At 50.6% G+C, this 19,561-nt stretch overlaps 3 protein-coding genes and 1 long non-coding RNA gene across 4 annotated transcripts; 3 read left to right on the top strand and 1 right to left on the bottom strand.

Annotated features, from left to right (window-relative positions):
• Positions 1 to 7,099: 7,099 nt before the first annotated feature.
• On the top strand, positions 7,100 to 7,999 carry LOC100899659 (palmitoyltransferase ZDHHC20-like). Its single transcript, XM_003747405.1, has one exon. It carries the CDS (start codon positions 7,100 to 7,102, stop codon positions 7,997 to 7,999), a length of 900 nt encoding a protein of 299 aa, XP_003747453.1.
• Positions 8,000 to 10,240: 2,241 nt separating this feature from the next.
• LOC100907330 (uncharacterized) lies at positions 10,241 to 11,886 on the top strand. Its single transcript, XR_145653.1, has 3 exons — positions 10,241 to 10,416; positions 10,855 to 10,980; positions 11,804 to 11,886. It is a non-coding gene; the product is annotated as an uncharacterized LOC100907330 (long non-coding RNA).
• A 1,606-nt stretch (positions 11,887 to 13,492) lies between these two features.
• Positions 13,493 to 14,503, bottom strand: LOC100899516 (palmitoyltransferase ZDHHC15-like). The gene has a single exon (XM_003747404.1). The coding sequence runs from the start codon at positions 14,501 to 14,503 to the stop codon at positions 13,493 to 13,495; it is 1,011 nt and encodes a 336-aa protein (XP_003747452.1).
• A 3,983-nt stretch (positions 14,504 to 18,486) lies between these two features.
• Positions 18,487 to 19,177, top strand: LOC114827987 (uncharacterized). Its single transcript, XM_029112595.1, has 2 exons — positions 18,487 to 18,639; positions 18,738 to 19,177. Exons 1-2 carry the CDS (start codon positions 18,487 to 18,489, stop codon positions 19,059 to 19,061), a joined length of 477 nt encoding a protein of 158 aa, XP_028968428.1. The 3' UTR covers positions 19,062 to 19,177.
• The last annotated feature ends 384 nt before the right edge of the window (positions 19,178 to 19,561 follow it).

The raw sequence follows: 19,561 nt of genomic DNA, 5'->3' as shown, positions 1-19,561 counted from the left end.
AAACGGGGAAGCGGGAAGGGGGAAACGGGGAAGCAGGGAAACGAGGAAGCTGCGGAACGGGGAAGCAGGGAAACGGGAAGCGCACCCCGAGCACGCGCGACCAAAGCAAGCGCAATCGGAGCTAGCGCACCCGGAGCCAGCGCATGTGTAGTGAGTCTAGCGATACCGATACCGGTACCGGGAGCGCTAGTTATGTATATATATACTAGCCTTGCCCGTCGCGCGTTGCCGCGACCATCCCGTGTTCCTCCGCGTTTGGTGCCCTTCCCTCGGCGCGTATTTCCGATTTTCCGTCTCTTCAATTTCCTCCATTTCCCTTCCTCGTCCTCTCGCCCCGTTTCATGTTATATTCTTGTTGTGTATGACACTAAGGAGACTACGAGGCGTTCACGTTACTGACTGAGTGGCTAATGAATGACCAATCTGCTTTCTGAGCGAAAACGCGAAGGAAACTATCTCGAAAATCAGTTTTCTTCCAACCACGGAGCAGACGCTGCAGTACCTCCTTCAGAATCGGATCACGCGCGGTCACGTCCTTGATAGCTGCTCCTGTTGGCGTGAATCCCCTCCTTGCAGCGATTAAAACGTTAACCTCCGTTTCCTGGAGTTCCAGCGCGGCGATGACTTCCTCCATGCCCGAATTTGCGGCATCTTTTCTTGTCTCCTGAATTAGCCTTGTCAACGCGTCCGCTTGACCAAACTCTGAAGTACGTACGTACTCTATATCGAAGTCGTACCCTACAAGGCGTAGAACCCATTCATGAAGACGGAAACGAACGGACGACCACGACTTGAAGCGCGAACCTCGTCAATGCTGAGGCTCTGCACAATCATGGTTCCAACCTTAGAGTCTTCAGGGGACCCGCTGCCCCGACTCACCTCTGCCAGATGACCCTTCTTTCCACACCTACGACTTTTCGCGGTCCTCCACTTGCAACTGTGACGGGTGTAATCACCTCCACAGCCACCACAAGTTGAGTTCTGCCTGTAGGTACCTTGCGGTCTCGGTTCAGAATGCGGTTTGGGCGACGGACGGGTCAGCTTCTGATGAACCTGGTTGATGCTAGATGATTGGTCAACTGAATTGTCCAACGTAGAGTCACGCGTACGAGTCGCGAACCGGATAAGCACCTCACGCAGCTCCGCGACTGTGAGTTCGGGTCAGTCGTCGACAGCCTTGAGCATGATGCTGCGTGGAGTCTTGAACGACGGACCGGCAGCATAATTGATGGCGAGAAAAATCTTGAACTTTTCGACGTCCATGCTACCGAATTCGAACAGATCCCCCTTCAAGGTAGCCCAGTCGATGATCTCCTCTGGATTCGACAAAGAGGACTGCAGGGCAGCTTGGCAGAGAATATCGTGTCGATGCCGGAAAACAGATTTCGACGTCCCGAATACCTTGCTTAAGAGGTCGACCAACTCTGCGTAGTTTTTTTCTTCCGGACGAGCTGGGGACAGTCGGCTGAGTAACCTCGAAGACTCATTCGGACCCAATGACCCAGTGCCTTAAGGAGCAGTTGCGATCTCAACTTTTCTACCGAAGTGGACTCCTCCGGGATTGAGCGATTGCGAGCGAACCAGTTCTTGAATGTGAGATCCTGGTCTGGGTCGTAGAGGAACGTCCCAAGCAGCAATGCAGTGTTCTGCATTGTAGATGACGTGGCAGCCTCCTGCTTGCTCTGACGCTCCGCCATCTGCCGAATTGCCCGAGCCATAGAAGCGAGAATTCCTTGCAAATCTTGATCACTCTTGGCGTCCGAGACCGTCGTATCATCATCCTTAGGCATGATTCACACAAGGTTCAAAAAACAACTGCGACTGCGCCAATGTTGTGTATGACACTAAGGAGACTACGAGGCGTCCACGTTACTGAGTGGCTAATAAATGACCATTCGATTGGCAGCGGCTTATATACTAGTGATTTCACTTCGTTGTAATCATTGAGCGGTTACACAACAATTCTCATTCTCGTCTACTTTCTTAACTCTTTCTCGTTTAACTCAGTACCCCCGTTGCTCTCTGAATCCCCTTCCTCTCGAGACGCGAGAGACATTTTCTATCTTGATCTCCTCTTCGCCTCATGCATTAGCCGATACCAACCGTTTTCTGTCCCTACCTCCACGACAGGAACATTTACGGCTTCCTCCGTGCGCATTGCTTCAAGACCTCTAGTGATAAAAGCAATCGATTAGCACGGCATGCGAAGATGTCCTCCAAGCACCGTTTCGGGGAGCTTGCTGGTCATGGAAGCTATTCATCTTGTTATCGTGACCGATTCCGCAGAGCGAGCGGTAAAAGTGAATCGCGGCATTCGAGGAGTAAGCTCGTCAATCAATCTCAAGGTGTCGTCTCACGCCGCCACATCGGTTCATCCACTGCAAGCGTGTCTCCGTGAGCGAGTAACGCAATCGCGGCTTCAGGACGAGCCGATCCCTGTTCCGATATCAGAGTTTCCAGATCACCGAAATCGATTAGTGGTTCAAATTCCATTCAATCTTTCAGGCCCAACTCCGCGCGCGAATCTAATCCGCGCTGCAGTGATGTAAGGAGGGGGGAGATCGAATTGAATCAACAAAGCTTCCCACACAATCAAATCTCAAGACTTCCCCGTCCAGGTCAACGGAATCCGAGAGGAGTGGTAGGAGGAAAGCGAACTCTTTCATATTATAGTCGGACTCGCGGCTAGCGATTGCGAGGTGCTACCTGAATACATTCATGGCGGGCGGGCTGTCCGTCTTTTCGAGGATATCTCCTCCTGCTTCAATAGAATCAGAGGAGAATCCTTCGAAAAATCGACACTCGATTCTCATCCATAGTTACGACTCGTGAGTCGGGACAACGTGTGCGTGCTCCCACGACCCTTGAGCTCGAAGAATCAATGGGACCAAAGAAGTACTCAATCGAGTTCTGGCCTTCATAAAGATCTATTCAAGAACGGTGTGAGTTCGTGATCGATATATGCTTTCAAGTAACACCTATAGACATCAGCTAATCTCGCCTTGCCTACTCTGTTCAACATGTCCTCATTACATCCTATTTCCGGTAAGGGTAGCAGCTGTAAGGAGAGGGCCTACAATGAGCAGGCGCCAAGCCATATGTCCTTGAGGTTTTCGGAGAAAACAGTGCAACTCACTTTCACCCCGGATAGTTTCAAGCCGACGGTCGCTGCTACTGGGAGCGAGACGTTGACCTCAAGTTTCACTGGTTGGGAGAACCAACAGTAGACAGCGTTGTAAAACATACCAATAGTCTTATATCCGCCATGTAAGTTCGTATGCGTCAGGTAAAGCACGCATCGAGCCAGGGGCGCCGGTGCTGTGAATCGTAGATAATTTTTGCCAAATGGATCAATGAATAATGCTTGCTGGACACAGCGCGAGGCTTCCCGGATCTCACCATCGAAGAACAGCTGAGTTCGTTGCAATTCGATTCTGGTTGCCGGAACCAAATGCAGCCGCAGATTGTATACGCCGCTTGATTTGTATAACTTATTCTCGAGGTCAACGTTCCAGTAAGTTTTGCGATATCTCGCAAACTCTGCTTCGATATTCTCGAACGATTCTCTCAGCATTTTCTCCGCGCGTACCTGGGCTCTCGAGGGTCGGGTGGTTCCACTCCCTGAAATGAAGAAAACCGGCATGGATTACCCTAATCTGGGATGAAACGATAGACGAACGTATTCTCAACTTGTGAATCATGTATGCTCCTTCGTGAAGAATCGACTCGATTACCTACCAATGGTTGGCGGGATATCGGGAGACGTATCTGTGTCCGTCTCGTCAAGCACCTGTCTATTGTCGCCGCCGATATCTGCGAGAAGCAGAAGCCCGGCTCTGAGAACCCTGGCCCATTTCGACCGTAGCCGTCGGCGAGTAATCATCCCGAAATCAAGCGGGATATTCGAAAGAGTTTAAATGACAGGGCATCCTCACCCGGGGCTACAGTCGGCGCATCCACCAGTGTCAATAGAACATAGGCCGCAACCATGATCGCGGCGAAATAGGGAACCAATCGTCGGGGGGGAACTGGCTCGCTAGGAAGCTGGTCACTAGGTTCTCCGAAGTCGCTACCTTCAAAGAGAAAAAAATCAAGGTGCCTAGAGAAATTCCAAGAGGCCTTCATTCTTCCGGTAGCTTTGCCGGGAGCTCCCGGAGCGAACGCTTCGCTGCTCACTTTCGAATATCCAGGCGATGTCACTCAGAACTTCTCCTTCATGGTCGCCCCCATGGGGACTCACGGAAGGGTTTTCGCGACGCCAATCATGGTCCCACCCATCGTCAGTGCTGGTTGCTGAAAGAAGATCATTGGACTTCATTATCGTCAAGGAGCAGGTGTGCAGCTCCGGTCCGACGGAGTAAGGAGACGAGTCTCAGGGGAGCTTCATGGAACACGAAAGGCGTAGTAGGTCTCGAGCTCTGGGAATCGGCTATCATTGAGGCTCTCTCATCGGTGAGAACGGTCAAGGCAGCGTGTTTATTTGAGCTATTTGTTTGAAATCAAGACAATGGTCGCTGAGACTTCGGCTCACAAATTGTGAGTCACAATCAGACTCGCAGATCAAGACGGCTCTCCCCGCTCTCCCCATCCTGATTTTTTCCTCCACGCCCCGAAGACCAAGAGAGATGTTCATCGCTCGTTTTTCACTGGGTTTTCGTCCTCCTGTAGGACTCCCCGCATCTCACGTGGATAGGACCGGTAGCTGACCATTGAAGCGGAGGTAGAGAGTCTCTGTAGTTTACCATTGAAAGTTTCAAAATTTCTGCCGCATGGTTCCCAGCCGCGAAATCCGGAGCCTGCCCAGTGATTTCACACCTGAGTCAGGACATAGGCTCGATCCCGAGGCTTAAATCATTCACAGAAACACTCGGTCGCTGGATCAATCAAACATCGCTATTTATGACGATTTTTGCGCAATCAATCATCCGATCCGATGGGGACTTGTGAGGGAGATTAATCGTTCATAAAAACTTCTTGATATGAGGCATGATCATATCCTCCGTGTAAGCCCTCATGTAGTCATGAAAAACTCCCGTGATTGCTGATGCAACTCGTTCTCTTGAGGGTAGCCAAAGTTGCCATACGAGTGGTAAACCGTCACACTTCGCGTCCGGGAAACGCAGTAACTGTAAAGAGGGCGAATCAGAATTGGTAAGCTCGCTCACCGCGGTCATTCTTCCGATCTATCAAGTCCCGCAGCGACATGGGAGATCTTTGAAGGCATGCGAGAGGTACCTAACCCAGAACCGCCGGATTACATCTACCATTCAGCGGGTTCTCATTCTGAAATGGAGCTCACTCGTGCTTCAGAAACGTGCATGGTATCGTCTGAAGTGTCCGGAAGCGTCAGGGTTATCACCAATACAACTGGAGAGACGAACTCGCAATAAACCGGGTAATATTCAACGAAAACCCGGTATCCACCGTGTAGAACTGATTTCCTGATGAAAACAGTGCATTCAGCCATCGGAACTGCCTCTGTAGAGCGTATGACACCGTTATGAACTCCTGAGGGCTCTCAGCGTTCGGAAGAATCTTGTGTACGGCGAGCAAGATCTCACTGTTGCGGAACAGGCGAATTTTCATCAATTCCAATGAGGCCTTCATCCCCATCTTGAGGCGTAAATTGTATACGCTGGCCGACTGATACAACTTGTTCTTCAGGTTCTCGTTCCAGTACGTATCACGAATTTTCAAGTATTCCCGCTCGATGAGCGTGAACGATTCATTGATCATTTGCGATGCCTCATCGACCCGTCCGGGCGGTGAGAGTATGTCTGGAATAAACAACCCATTCTCCGTTCGCGCTCAATTATGCGGGGAATATCATGCGGCCTCTTCAAGGAGCTTGATTCGCTCGGCCTAGGGGGAGAAGGGTCTGGTCGAAGAGCGGATACAACACGGGTGAAAGGGGACGTCACCTTGTTCGTCGTCGAGTGGATCTCCCTCCGTCTCGTCCCCATGGCTTTTCCCTCCGTCTCCACCTGAAAAATCGAAGTCATCGTCGCCGGAAGATTCCCGGGAATGATCCTATCCACGATCGGATTGACAGTCGGAAGAGAGAACTGTGTGTACCTGAGGGTCTTATGTGTTCACTCAGAATGGATCTCACCGCATAAAAAGCCACCAGAGTGACGGCGAACCAGAAGAAAAGTCTCCCACAGGAAACTTCCCCGATACATGCCCTCCCGGAAAGGTCGCTTAGCTCTTTAGTCGCTTCGGAATAATTAGGAAATCAGAATCTACCTTGAGATGGTAATACTTCAGGGGAATCTTTGATGATCTTCGATCGTCAATCGCTTAGCTCACTTCCGACCGTGAAGTCCTCAGTTTCGTCATAGCCATAAGGACAAGCAGCTGTGATGTCATCATCAGTGAACTTCATTATCTGAAGTCTTTGAGCCCTGAAGTTTTTCAATCTGACTGACTGAGATATCGAGCCTCCATTTCTTGTGCGGAACTTATCTGTCAGCCGACAATTCCGCTCACGCGTGCCTCATGAACTATCAATAATTGAATCAAGTCCGACGGCAGGAAACCGGGATCCCGACGCGCATCATCGAGTGATTCTGTAGGATCAGAATGAATTGGAGAGAGATCCCCTGAGGCTTGAAACTCAACAGACCTGCATGTCCGGTAACTTTGAAATCCTGCGGTGCTTTCCTGTGAACAGCTCGAAGATGCTCCAGGCTCAAACCACCGCCACTCAAATCGGAGCTGCAGATGAAGCGTGATTGCGACTCGATCAGTGGAAGCGGAGACTGGTATTCCCTCCCATCTATTTCGGGATTGTTCTAACGTGAGAGAGTGGTTGCTCGTGAAGTTCTGTCATCAACGTTCCGGTACTTCCCCGGATCGGCAGCCGCATCCGTATTTAGCGCATGCTTTCTCGATCCATTTCAGCCTCGCAGAGAAGTGGATGCATATCTGTGCGCGGCGCACCATCCGCAGGTCCCTGTTTTGTTGGTCGACTCTAAAACTCGCCAAGTCATACTACCTAGGGAGGGCGGGTCGGATCATCGGAAGATTTTCAGTCTATTGCAGCAATAAGCTCGCGCTTCGTGAAAACTCGTCGTCTCTGGACTCCTACGACAACGCGATGCCCTCGTCCACGATATGGAAGTTCCTCAAACGAATTGGGATCCTGGCGCTGCGTTTTTGGGGGGGTGGCGCTCTCTCCATAATCTCACTCATCGTGGTGATCGGGTACCAAAGAGCGGTTTCGCAGCTGATTGAAAGTACCGTCACCGCAGTTTTTCAAATGACCGTTGTGCTTTTCTGCTATTTTTTAATGCTCTGGTCGTACTACCGAACGAATTTCACTCGTCCGAGTCCGATCCCCGAGGCCTTCAGGCTGAGCGAGGACGAGCTTAATATGCTCAAATCACAGCGCGGATTCTTGGCTCGAGCATACGCGAATTATCTGGCGGATCTGAAAGATATTCCGAGAGGTCTCAATCTGTGCATGAGATGTCGTTTGTTCGTGCCCCCCCGCGCGCATCATTGCCGCATCTGTGGACGCTGTATTCTACGAATGGACCATCATTGTCCTTTTTTCGGGAACTGCATACATTTCGGGAACATGAAGTTTTTCCTTTTGACGTTAATCTACGCGTTCGTATCCTGCGCGTTCATCGTCACGACTCTCTACACAATTATGCATGGACCTTATCCTCATTTCGACAAGACGAATCGAAGACTCAGCGAAATGGACGAGTATTTATTGACAGCAGTTTTCGCGATTTCCATGGCGTCTTCTCTTGCCATCGGAGCATTCCTCGCCTATTGTTTGTGGCATGTTTTCCGGAACTCGACACCGGTTGAGCTATTCATTGCAATCAAGAACAAATATCCGAGGGGAAGTCCCTATGATAATGGAGCTTACCATAACTGGAGAGAAATCTTTGGACCCGTCATACTGGCATGGTTCCTGCCGCTGTCCAGCACCGTCGGTGACGGGGTCACCTTCAGGGAGGGCAGACGCTGCTTGCCTGCCTGATTCACCTCAAGCGCGAGGCGATCGCGATGCGAGAAGATGATCCGAGAAGAATCCGTCTGCCACCGGACGGATCCCGATCCCTGAGTTGAGATGGGTGGAGAAATCGATCGGAAGAAGAATCTCCATGCGAGCCCTCGAGACTCATGAGAGTAGAAAATACGTGTATGGAAAATGTATAAGTGAAATCGTCTCACTCGCAGTTCTCTCGTCTCGTAAATTCGGGTTGAATTCGATATGAAGAGTCAAATACTCCGCATGATCGTCGGAGATGACCTTCGACTCCCCAAATTATTTCTCTGAATCATCAGAAACAGAAGTCAGACGGTCCGAATAGAAATCACGCCGACTTGAGATCTATGCATTAGAACCCTCATCAAGCAGATTGAGCCAACAGTTACGGTCTAGGTCTCGATCCTGGGGAATGATGGCACCTCCACGGTCCTTGCCTCCTTCGTCCTATATGCCTACATGGAGTCCGGAGCCGAGACTTCGATTGTTCATTCACTCGGTCCCAAGGTTCATCTTCTGATTCGAAAATCACAAATGTCGCTCGATTGTTAGATTCCAGCCCGCCTTTCTTTGGCATGTCGATGTGGCCATGCGAAATCTGCGCGCGATCAGCGAACGGCTCTGGGCGATGGACTATCCATCGGTCAACCCCCTTTGGATTCAGCCGGACTGTCTCCGACAGGGTCTAGCCGATATTCCTCCTCCTGAAGCGACTTTTGGGTCGCCGGAAGATATCCGAGACTATCCCGTGAAACATATGTACATCTGAAAGAGGTCGGAAATAATTCGGAGAATCGCGCAGCCCTCCATCTGATCGACACTCCTAACAGCAGGTCTGACCGCATTCTTCAGGGTCAAGACACCGCACCGTGACTATCTGATCGTTATCAGCATAACCACCCGATTGGTCCATCTCATTTGCATGAGACCGGCTTGACGAGGAAATGTGCAGGAACGAAGCGATCATTCAGAATCATTCTCACGGCCGTGGCCCGGTCTCATCAAAACCGTCGTACTATGCATAGTATCGCGTGATAATAGTGACACTATCCATTCCGAAGGATGACGCCGCAAGAGGTATGAACCTATTTTGAGGACAATCGGCAATGAGATTACGAGGTCGAACTCTGAATCCTCCCTTGAAAACCGTTGGAAACTGTCCGTGTGCCTCCGAGTCCCGAGACTTCGGATGCTGTGCTCCTTCTATTTTCCGCTTGACCGTGCATCCATGAGTCATACGTTATTGCGCGACGGAATCGCTGCGCCTCTGGTCGACGGTGAGTTGCTCCATTCCCATTGGGATTCCCCTTTTTCCGTCGCTAATTCCGGACACTCCCAACGCAAAGAACATCTAACGATGTCTGCTATACGGTTGAGCGTTGCGTAGCGCGGCGCACGCAGTCGTTGCGGTTGTCCGACGCTCGACTGACCACAAATCGACACTCGGAACACACTTGCGAAATCCGACTGTCCGAGCGTACGTTCATATGTTCCTAGTAGAGATCCCAAAATATCGAAACCTTGATCAGCACGCACAAACGTCTTCTCCCAACCCATCTGAATCCACAATGCTCGGGCGAAGACTCAATTCACCTCGGACTCGAGAGGCGAGGGATCGGACGCCGAAAACCGCAACAAGGTCCGTGACGTAATTGTCATCTGAAACAAAGACTGACAGATCGGGCTAGAAACCGGCGGTAGCGACGCGGATGCTCAACTGTTAGCCTGCCGCGTTGAGCCCGCTGCCGAAAAAAAACCCGGAAGTCACAGTTTGAAGCGAAAATGCCCCCTGCAGCAAAGTTGAAACCCTCGTCGGCTAAGTGTTCTGATCCGAAGTTGAGTCGAGTCCGAGTTGTTCCGCTTGTGTCGGATCCGACCACTGGCCGTTTCAAGGTCAATGGCCTTCAGACCTCCCGAGGATACGTTCATCCCAGGCGACATCCGCAGAGCTCTATTCCGCTGTGATCCTTCGTGACAGAATATGCGGACGCGGACAGTGTGACCGAATGAAAGCGAACGCGAGGTTTTCCCGAACAACCTCGTGACCCCCACGGCTTTCGGCGTTACGTAATCGATGTCGCTGGGCCGGGTTTTACGGAAGAACGGAAGATCCGTAATGCGAGAAGAAGAAGAAGAACAAGTGGTAGAAAGACGTGTGAGGAGGAAAGCCCGGCTCCCAGACCCCCTCGGCAGACAGCGCCGAACGGCTCGTCGGCACATCGAGCTGTAGCAGTGTTCCTCAGGGCGCGAAGTCCCTTCGACATGAGGTGCCGTGTTTTGACGTTTCTCAGCGGAGTCCTTGTGACGCTCCTATGCTTGTTGGTGTTGCCTCAAAAAAGTGAATCTTTCGTGTTGCCTATAGTGCTCTTCAAACATTTCCCACTTTACCATGGACATCATCACAAAGGGTGAGTAGAACGGTGAACGAGGTGGTCAACCGGAGCGCGATCTTGAGCACGGCGTCATCCGTGAGACTCGCTGTCGGTTTTCGAACCCATCTCGTATTCAGCGTTCAGAGCGGCGGCGCTCCCGATAATCTTATCGATCTCTATGATCCAAGCGGAACATTCGACATCTCGAATTTATCAGAAGTCTAAGATTTGAGCTGGAATCGATCATGGCGGGGAACATTCTTCTTGCTTGCCGAAAAAAAACTATTTTACTCGGCTCGAGCGTTTATCGAGATCCTCTATTCCCGGTGTTCACGGCTCATCCCGAGAAGTTGCGCAAATGCCGACCGCGAGACGGATCCGAGTGACAGCACTTCGGCTGAGCTTCGCTATAATATCCTTCCGCGCAACGCTTGCAAAAGGCAGAGGAATTTTTATTTTTGGAATGTTCCACAGCATCGGACTATTGCCGGTACCCATCCCCATACCGGTCAAACATTTGCCCCGGATAAAAGTGCGAATTCAGCTTGGAGGAAAGAAGAAGAAAACTTACCATCATCACCACGTCGATCACGGCGATTGGTAAGTGATATAATACACCGATTCCCCCAATATTTTCCAGAGCCGGAAAAGAGGTGAGGAAATTCCGCTCGGCTCGAACTGCGGACCATCTTCGAATCTCGCAGACCATGTATGTGAGTGAAAGTCCGAATTTCGAGTGAGTCGAACCCGAGGCCCGTCCGGTGGTGATAAATTTGGAAGCAATCGCACCAAGGGGGACCGCTTTGGCGGAAAGCAGCCCATTTCCCTAGTGGAGGAGCTGCATGTATATCATTAACGATTCCAAGTCAAATAGTGAAACACCTCTTTCATTTTTTCACCTAAGCGAGAATTCGTGCGGAAACCAACGAAGCGCGTAGCGGTGAAACGGCCGTAGCCAATGCGTCAAACATCGGACGGCTTTTGTAGCGCAGCGGCGGAGATATAGCCGTCGACGGAAAAATCGGAGAAAAGACGTCCGATAGAAGCTGAATGTCTTCAGCAAGACTCGCACTGCACGTTGAGCGACTCGAAGATATCCCGAATCTGACCTTTGTCGCTGCTTCCTTTTTTTTGTATGAACTTTATCCAAGTTTCTAAAAATTTCCTCGAGTCTGGACGGTCAATCGAGTGGAATTCCGCACTCAACTTATCTGATCTGTCTTATACTCCCGCAATCTGCGAGGAAAATTGACTTTGCGGCAGACTCTCCGACTGGCTTGTCTGATTACGCGTGTCGGATCCCTTATTATATAGTTTCGTAAGGATGGCCACCCGCAATTCGAATATAGCTGTCTTAGATTAGCGCATCTATGGATAGGATCGAGGGTGTTGACGACTCAACGCGGAATTTGTTTGATTACAGGGATTGAGGAATCGGTTGGTCGTCACATGGTCGACTACTCGCGGCATGATTCTGACAGACGAATACTCAAGAGAAAACTTGTTGCGCTGGACGTAACACTGTCACACGCTATTTATAGTTTCTCCTAGACGGAGATGATTGGGAAGGAAACAGAACTCTCATAGCGGGCTCAAAACGTCTCTCCCAAAGAGATCCTGGGTGAGGCAAGGGAACGGACCCAATACTATTCGAATCGATGATTGAGGGTTGACCCAACGAAGATGTTTTTAATGGGGACGGAAAAATTTAGAGTTCGAATGAGAGCTGCCAAAGCGTTTCGTGGATGACTGGAGTTTGGTTCGCAAGACTCCTTTCTGCCGATTCTTCTCCAAGTTTTTTTGCTTTGCGTTGCTGCAGCTGGTCATCTGTGGAAATAAATGTAAATAATGGTTCAAGTGGAAATAAACAGACTTGAAGTAAAATGCTCGTTGATCCTCTTGTTTCACTTTGTCTCTACGAATCGTTCTATTAATTGGATGATCAGGCGATCGGTGAATGAGATGGGCGACGAACTTCGGAAAAGTCTTCGGGCGATAGCCGATGATATAAGAACTGCGATGGAGCTGTATGATACGCGCGTGGAAGCCGGATGAGCTGTTTTTGCTGCGGTGATTCACGATACAAGCGTTCGATCCGGTTGCGTAATGTAGGAAGGAGCTATTTGTTGTCTTAGCAGGGGAACGTGCGCGGGTCTGCCCGTTCAGGACACACGATTCGTGTGCAAAATTTGCTGCGGAAGATAAGAGACTTCGATATCTATTCGGTAGTCAGTGAAACTTTCGTCTCCCTGTATCCGGATTATTCCGGAAGCTGAACTGCCCCTCACAAGCACCCGGAGCTAGGATCAAGGGTTTCAGGTCTGACAAGAGTCCCCACAGGGGCTCTCCTCAAGCCAAAGGTGCCATTTCGGGGTCTCGCACGCCTCGTTGCTGAAGGAATCGTCGAGGAAGTCTCCTCTTGATCGGCTTCTTCTCCAGGGAAACTCAAGCATCGTGAGCTCAAAGATGAGAAATCGGCAGCACCGGAGCATCGAGGCTGCCTGAATCCTGAATCCATGATAATTGGCGATGAAATGAGCTAAAGGTACGGGTTGGGGGGAATGCTCAGCTTCTACGGAGGAATTCGAAAGAATGAGGTCCATGATCGATAGAAACGCGAAAGAAGAGCGTGCCTCTCCTCATTTTCATTTTCCCAGCTCAATCACGCTTCGATGAAAATTAAGAAGCAAGGGTCACCAACTTCGCTATTCTCTAGCTGGACTTCAAAACTTTCGATACTGTAGCTTCCATACCCGACGCTGTCGCCGAGCCGGATCTTCGGCAGGCAGACACGCAAGTTCTTGTGTCACCAAGGTCATCGTGCGTCGTCTGAGCGACGGTTGCAGGGAAGGAACACGAAGAACGCTTCTAAGAACACCGGAATTCCCAAATCACTCCGATCGGCAGGGCATTTTTTTCCATCTGTACTCATACGTATCCCGGAAGGTTCAGGGAAATCGTGACCACGCAAATGATTCTCATGACAGGTCATTCAATTGAAAACGGGAGTGTCTTCACAAGTAATTCTCCGCCCCAACTCGATTTATTATTTAGAAGATAAATGCTTCAAAAAACCAATTCCATGGGGACCATGGACAACATTTGTCACTCGCTAGCTTGTCGTCCCGCTGAAAGTGTGATCAATCGCTTTCTTGTCCGTCAATTTTCGTCTCTTCGATTTAGCTGTGTCCACATCGGAGCGCACCAGATACTGGGTGCCATCACCAGGGGTACTATTCACGGGAATGAGCCAAGCGAGGAAGACGGGCCCGAGCTGTTGCTTCAGATTTAGACAACACGAGCCCAAATTGTAGGATTCCTCAGCACCATCCGCGAAGTACACCGTCCCCTTCAGATCCTCTAACGTGGTGACGTTGTGCATTGCATGATAAAAGGACGCCACGAAAAATCCGCCAGTGGGGACGCCAACACAGAAACTCAGGAGGACGAGCACAACGAAACCCAGCACAGCTCCGTCCGCCGCCTTCATCCGTTTCATTCCATTATCCGAAACTAACAAATAGATAGCGGCCGTAAGAAGCATGAAAGTCATCCCGAGAGTGGAGTACAGCAGAGCCTGGAGAAAATACTTGAAATTGTGATAGTGGATGCAGTTTCCGAACCACGGGCAGTGATGATCCATTTTGATGACGCACATTCTACAAACGCTACAGTGATGCGTTCGTTCCGGTTTGATGACACGACACGTATTGCAGGCGTTCACGAGGCCATCCGGCGTTCGAGTCCGGATGCCACGCGCGTCGGCCATGACTGCGAGTTCTTCCGATAGAGCCTGATGGTCGTATCTTAGAGCTTCGATGATGCGCCATTCCGCCCCAGTGAAATAGTAGCGGTCTGGGATTTTCGAAGGGAGCTCACGGTGGGTCCGCCAATACGACCAAACGGATAAGATGCCGAAGAAATACGTGAAGGTTGTGAGAAAATATTGCAGGTTTCGATGTGTCGGGCCGACCGCACTGAAAACCACTGAGTACAGATACAGGGAGCAAGAGGTCTTGACCAAGATGAAGAACACTAAAAGCCCGATGTATCTGCCGACTATGTCCCAGAACGGTCCGCCTTGAGAGTCGCTTTTCGGTGATTCCGGGGGGATAGCGGCCATCCTTTCGTTGTTCTCGCCGACATGATCAAAGACTCCGTCCGCGACTCCTCTCCTTCCTCGGATAACGGCACCTGGGGAGTCGAAAGGTGTCTCGAGCGAATGGATGTGACAATTATTTGACTATCGAAAATGAGTAGCGACAGAACCCGGCTGCGGTATGTGAAAAATCTCTCCCACGGGTTCCCGTTGGGTTTCGAGAGTGGAAGGGATTTCCGACTCCTGGAGGACACGGTCGACCAAATCCTCGGTCTGTAGTGGGGGGGAATTTTCATTCCTCGCGATTGCATTCGCTCCCAGGAGTCACATTTTGTCTCCGCCCTTCCACAGGCTACTTCAATTCCGATGCTTCGACCGGTCCGATCGACCAAGTGACTTTGAACGATATCATAAGTACAGGGAGACGAGCTCTCGTAACGTATGAGGGACCTCTCCGTCAAAACTCGAAATTATATATACAGACGCTGTAGATCAGTGGTTCCAAACCTGGGATCCCCGGCTTCCCGAGGAGCCGCCTCACTTCTCTTGGGGAGCCGTTCACAAAGCGAGACAGGTCGGGCTCCGGACGCCCAGTCAGGGTTTGTCCTTTTTGAGGGAAAGCTCCGAAAGGGGTCGACGTCATCTTCCGGAACTCAGCTTCTCCCGTTGGGCCATCAATGTTTGTATGAAAAGATCAGAGAGTACCGGATATCTTGACTCTTCCGTCAAGAGATGTGATAAAGAAGGAAGGAGAGAAAGGAGCCGCGAGAGCCTCCTTGGCACGGGGCACCCTGGAAGCCGCGAGAAAATTCCTAGTTCTCCGGGGAGCCGCGAAGCAAAGAAGGTTGGGAACCGCTGCTATGAATTGATCGGCAACTCTCAGCTATGGACAAATACAGAATCTGTGCCCCACTTGAAAGTGAAAGCTGCTTCTTGTGCTGCCTATATTCCATAATTTCCATCGCGGATTTCCTGAAGATGATGGAATTTCGATTATCTGAACAAGCCTTCATGGAAAGAGAGCAACGCGGCGAGCTGAAGTCGGAATCGTTGTATTATACAAAGCCATGGCGCAATTGACACCCCATCTCGGAGTATTGAGCCTTCTCTTGGGCACAAATAGCCGCTACGGTGTCAGAGGAGACGCACACAAGCTGAAATTTTTCCGTTTCATGTTGGTACAGACATTTTTGGACGCTATGGAGAACGTCGAATACAATCGCCATGGACTATTTCCTCAGTTCCGATAGAGTCGAGGCTTCGATAGCGATCAAGAAGATGAAGCATCAAGTGTTCGCCAATTGGTGCTGAAATCTGCAGCACTACCCGAATCGCGATTTGATTTGACTGAAACTGAAGAGCGAGATTCGTCACACGGTTTCGTCACTCGTCTTATTACTCGTCCTCACACACCTCATCATAAATGGCTCATTCGGGGAGGGGGAGGCTCACGAAAAAAGCACGCATATCCTCCATTTCGCCTGCTCCAAGGGATGGCCGTCCAGCCACTCATAGGCACAGTACTCCACACGTATCCCCCGCGCGAATATTCCCGTACAAAAATTTCTCTCCCAGACGCTTGCATCGCCCCCAGCAGAACGTGTCTGAGAGATGTCGTTTCCTGTGGTATCCGAGCAGGTGGTCCCAGGAATTCCTTCCAAAATTGCACGGGAGGCCTGCGGGGACCCCGATTATTTCGATGATAACGAACTCGAGACCGTATAGCTGGCTTCTCGCGAGCCCAGCAGAGTCTAAATACGCCGACATCGAAGGATCAGCAGCGCGGGATTACCTGAAACATAAATCTGCCCGGGATAGATATACATAGGCTCCGACGATCGGCTGGATCTCCCGGCGTTCGCTATCAAAGTGACCGTGTGAACCCGGACAGAATCTTGACTTCTTCCAACAAGTTCGACTGACCGCCCGATGGCGGTCTTCGGGTGAAGCCACGAAACAAGAACATGCGTCCATAATCATTCCTGAATTCTGAGTCCTGACCTTTCTTCATACTACGGGCCGTGCACCCGGTCTGTGAGTAAGTCACGAACTTGCAAGGTAGATCCTAAGAGGTGTATCGCGGATCAGACTTCGAGAGGCGACCGCACTCGCTTGACAGCTGAATCGAAACCAGCAGAGGAAGGAAGCGAAGTTGTAACAGGGGCCATATCCATGGATGGCTCGTCGGAAGAACGTTTCCCTGTTGATCTCGAGGCCAACTTCTAATACCGGACAGTTGACTCCGGTGGTCTGATGATCGGGATGCACCTCTGACGATGCAATCGATGACATGATTGTCTCGAGTCTTCACATGAAAGGAAAGCTCCGCTGACTCCGATGCACCACTCCGATTCACGCGCAGGGTGACATCCGTATCTCCCCCTGCCGGTCTCGACGTTTGAGACAGCAAATAAGGGACGCAGCCGCATGAGAAAAGAATATCGGGGGCATTGTCATTATGTCCCGATATAAGGTTGGATTCTGTCGACAGATTCGAGTCGGAAAACTTCGTGCAGCCTTTGCGACAAGCTCTCCTGTCATGTCAATCACGAGCATACAATAGCGCTGCCTATGAATATATTTTTTTCTGATCTCGCTCGGTCAACCACAATATGGGATTTATCCGTGTCGTTCTCACCACCGCCTGCTGCCAGCTTCTTATCAGAGGTACCCTAGCAGCTTTGTTCGCCCGCTCCGTGGAGCGCAATGTCTTTGCCTCAATTCAGAGTGAAAGTCGGTCCCATCGCCGCGACACTAGAGATGAGTTCATTCTCACTCCTTGAATTGCCGGTTTTCCTCAGAGGTAGGATCGCAGCCTTCTTTGTCAGTGGTCATATCGGCGGGTCAGGCGAAAGATGGTGACACGAAAGTTCGAGAGTTGGCAGTGTTCCTTCGCGAAATCGAGCCCGAACACATTGACAATGGAATCCTCGTCATCTCGAATAACGAAAATCGGGAGAAAATCAGTGAATTCCACATCCGGGATCGAATCGCCGAGAAAACAGACCGTTCCGTCAGAATTTTCACCGGCGTCAAATTCGAGCAGGTAAACCTCAGTCTCCATGCCAGCTGCCCCATGTCATTCAGAAACAAACTTGGGGGTCGATTTCGTGGGTTTGACGATTTCCTGTGAACTCACAGAATTTTTTCTAGACGAAATGGATCGCTGGCGAACAACCGAGCGGTAATTTGACCCACTGTTGCGAGCTGCACGTCAACAATGATGTTCTGGCACGGGGTTGTCTCCGCGTTCAACCTCGTTGGATGGAAGAGTTGCTCCCCCTGATCGGTGGGACAGCCTTGAAGGACCTCGTCATCCCCGGCACACATCAAAGCGGCACTTTCAAACATTTCACCAAATTCAACTACTTAAATCGATACAGAGACTGCCAAGAAGAGGACGTTTTCACCCAACTTCTCTACGGGATTCGCTTTCTGGATCTGAGACCAGGAGCTGTCAGTCGAAGTTAGAGCCCTTTGCTTTGAGCTTGAGGAATGAAAGGGGACCCGTATGGAGGATCTCCCACCAGCATCAGTCGCACCGTGGACCCGCCATTGATATTTTATTTTCTCAATTCAGAGTCCTCCCCTTACGACGGGTACGAATATTGGATCTACCATGACAGATTCTACACTCAGAATGCGCTGAAACCTATTCTACAAGATATCGCATCGTTTTTGGAAATCTACCCTAAAGAGGTGGTGATAGTCGCTTTCCACGAATTCCCCAAGGGCTTCGAGAGCGACGCCGCCTATCAGGGCTTAGAGAAGCTCGTCGAAGAAGTTCTCGGTGGGTATTCGCGATCCCTGGCACTTCGCATTGAGGAGGATCACTATTCTGATCGTTTACATTCTTTCAAAATCATAAATTAAAAAAAAATAATTGAAATTTTCTGGCTCGCTCAGCCGCAAGACAGCGATGATATCGAAAGGTGCGCTCGGGACTCTCATTTGCGCTCCTTCATTTATCTTTCCCTCCCCCAGGGAGATTCATCCACCGGAGGGAAATGACCTGGCCGTCTGAAAAGACCCTCAACAGCATCATCGAAAGCGACAAACGAGCCATTCTGACCTTTCAGAAGAACGGCTACCTCCAGGATCGATTCCTCCCGGGAGTTCAACATATCTGGGCTAACACCGACGAAGTCGATGTTCTCCAAGTGGGTGCATTGCGAAGCTATATAATGGTCGAGATGGTCGGATCGTCGTGCTCCTGAATCTGTTTGGAAATCCGAATGACGATTTCTCCTAACCCCAGGAGAGACTGGAGAACGGCCAGAGTCTCCGAAGGCCATACGGTTGGTTCTACAGCGCCATGGCCCAGACGACGGCGCAGGGCGTATGGTCGGTCATATTCGACAAGTATCGCGGTGGCGTCCGTGGTCTGGCTCACAGAGATAACTTCCGGATCTCATCCTGGTACTCGGAAGATCAGTCCATGAGGGATGGAGCTAACATTATCGCCATGGACTACTTCGCAAGCTCGGACATGGTGGATATCTGCAAATCTATCAATTCAGAGCGAGTCGCACGGGCAAGCGATGGAATTTCCAATGAAGTCAAAACGACGAAAAAGAAGTGACGTGTTGGTGGATGTGCTTCAGCGTCTTCCTCAGATTCGGCGAGTTTTTCCAGCGGTAATCCAATCAGTGAGTTGTCATGCGACTCGCTCGAATGAGGGAGGCCGGAAGAAGGGACGTCGATCGCCATCAGGCACCTCCCGCCCATGGAGAAATCAGGCAGCCCTTCAAGAAGAACAATCACGTATTACTCCAATAGCATTGCCTTCAGAATAAACGGCTGACGAAATCGCGTCATCAGAAAGCAGGCTGGACCACCCCTAGCCAATTCTTTTTCCTCGACTGTCGTTCCATCTCGGAAGGCCTAGGGATTTGAGTCTAGTGAATGCTCGGGGTCATTTCAAGAATAATGAAGGAAGCCAAGTCCGGGGGCGGATGCAGAGAAAATCTCTATAGAGATTTGACATCGACGCCGACTTGAAACGGATGCACTAGGTATCAACGATATCCAGAGAGATTCCCCCGAACGCGGATCTGTGCATAAGCCCCGGTTTCGCCTAAT

Source organism: Galendromus occidentalis, unplaced genomic scaffold, assembly GCF_000255335.2.
Source record: "Galendromus occidentalis unplaced genomic scaffold, Mocc_1.1 scf7180000077517, whole genome shotgun sequence".
Classification (NCBI taxonomy): domain Eukaryota; kingdom Metazoa; phylum Arthropoda; class Arachnida; order Mesostigmata; family Phytoseiidae; genus Galendromus; species Galendromus occidentalis.
This window is presented reverse-complemented; position numbering and strand designations above follow the sequence as displayed.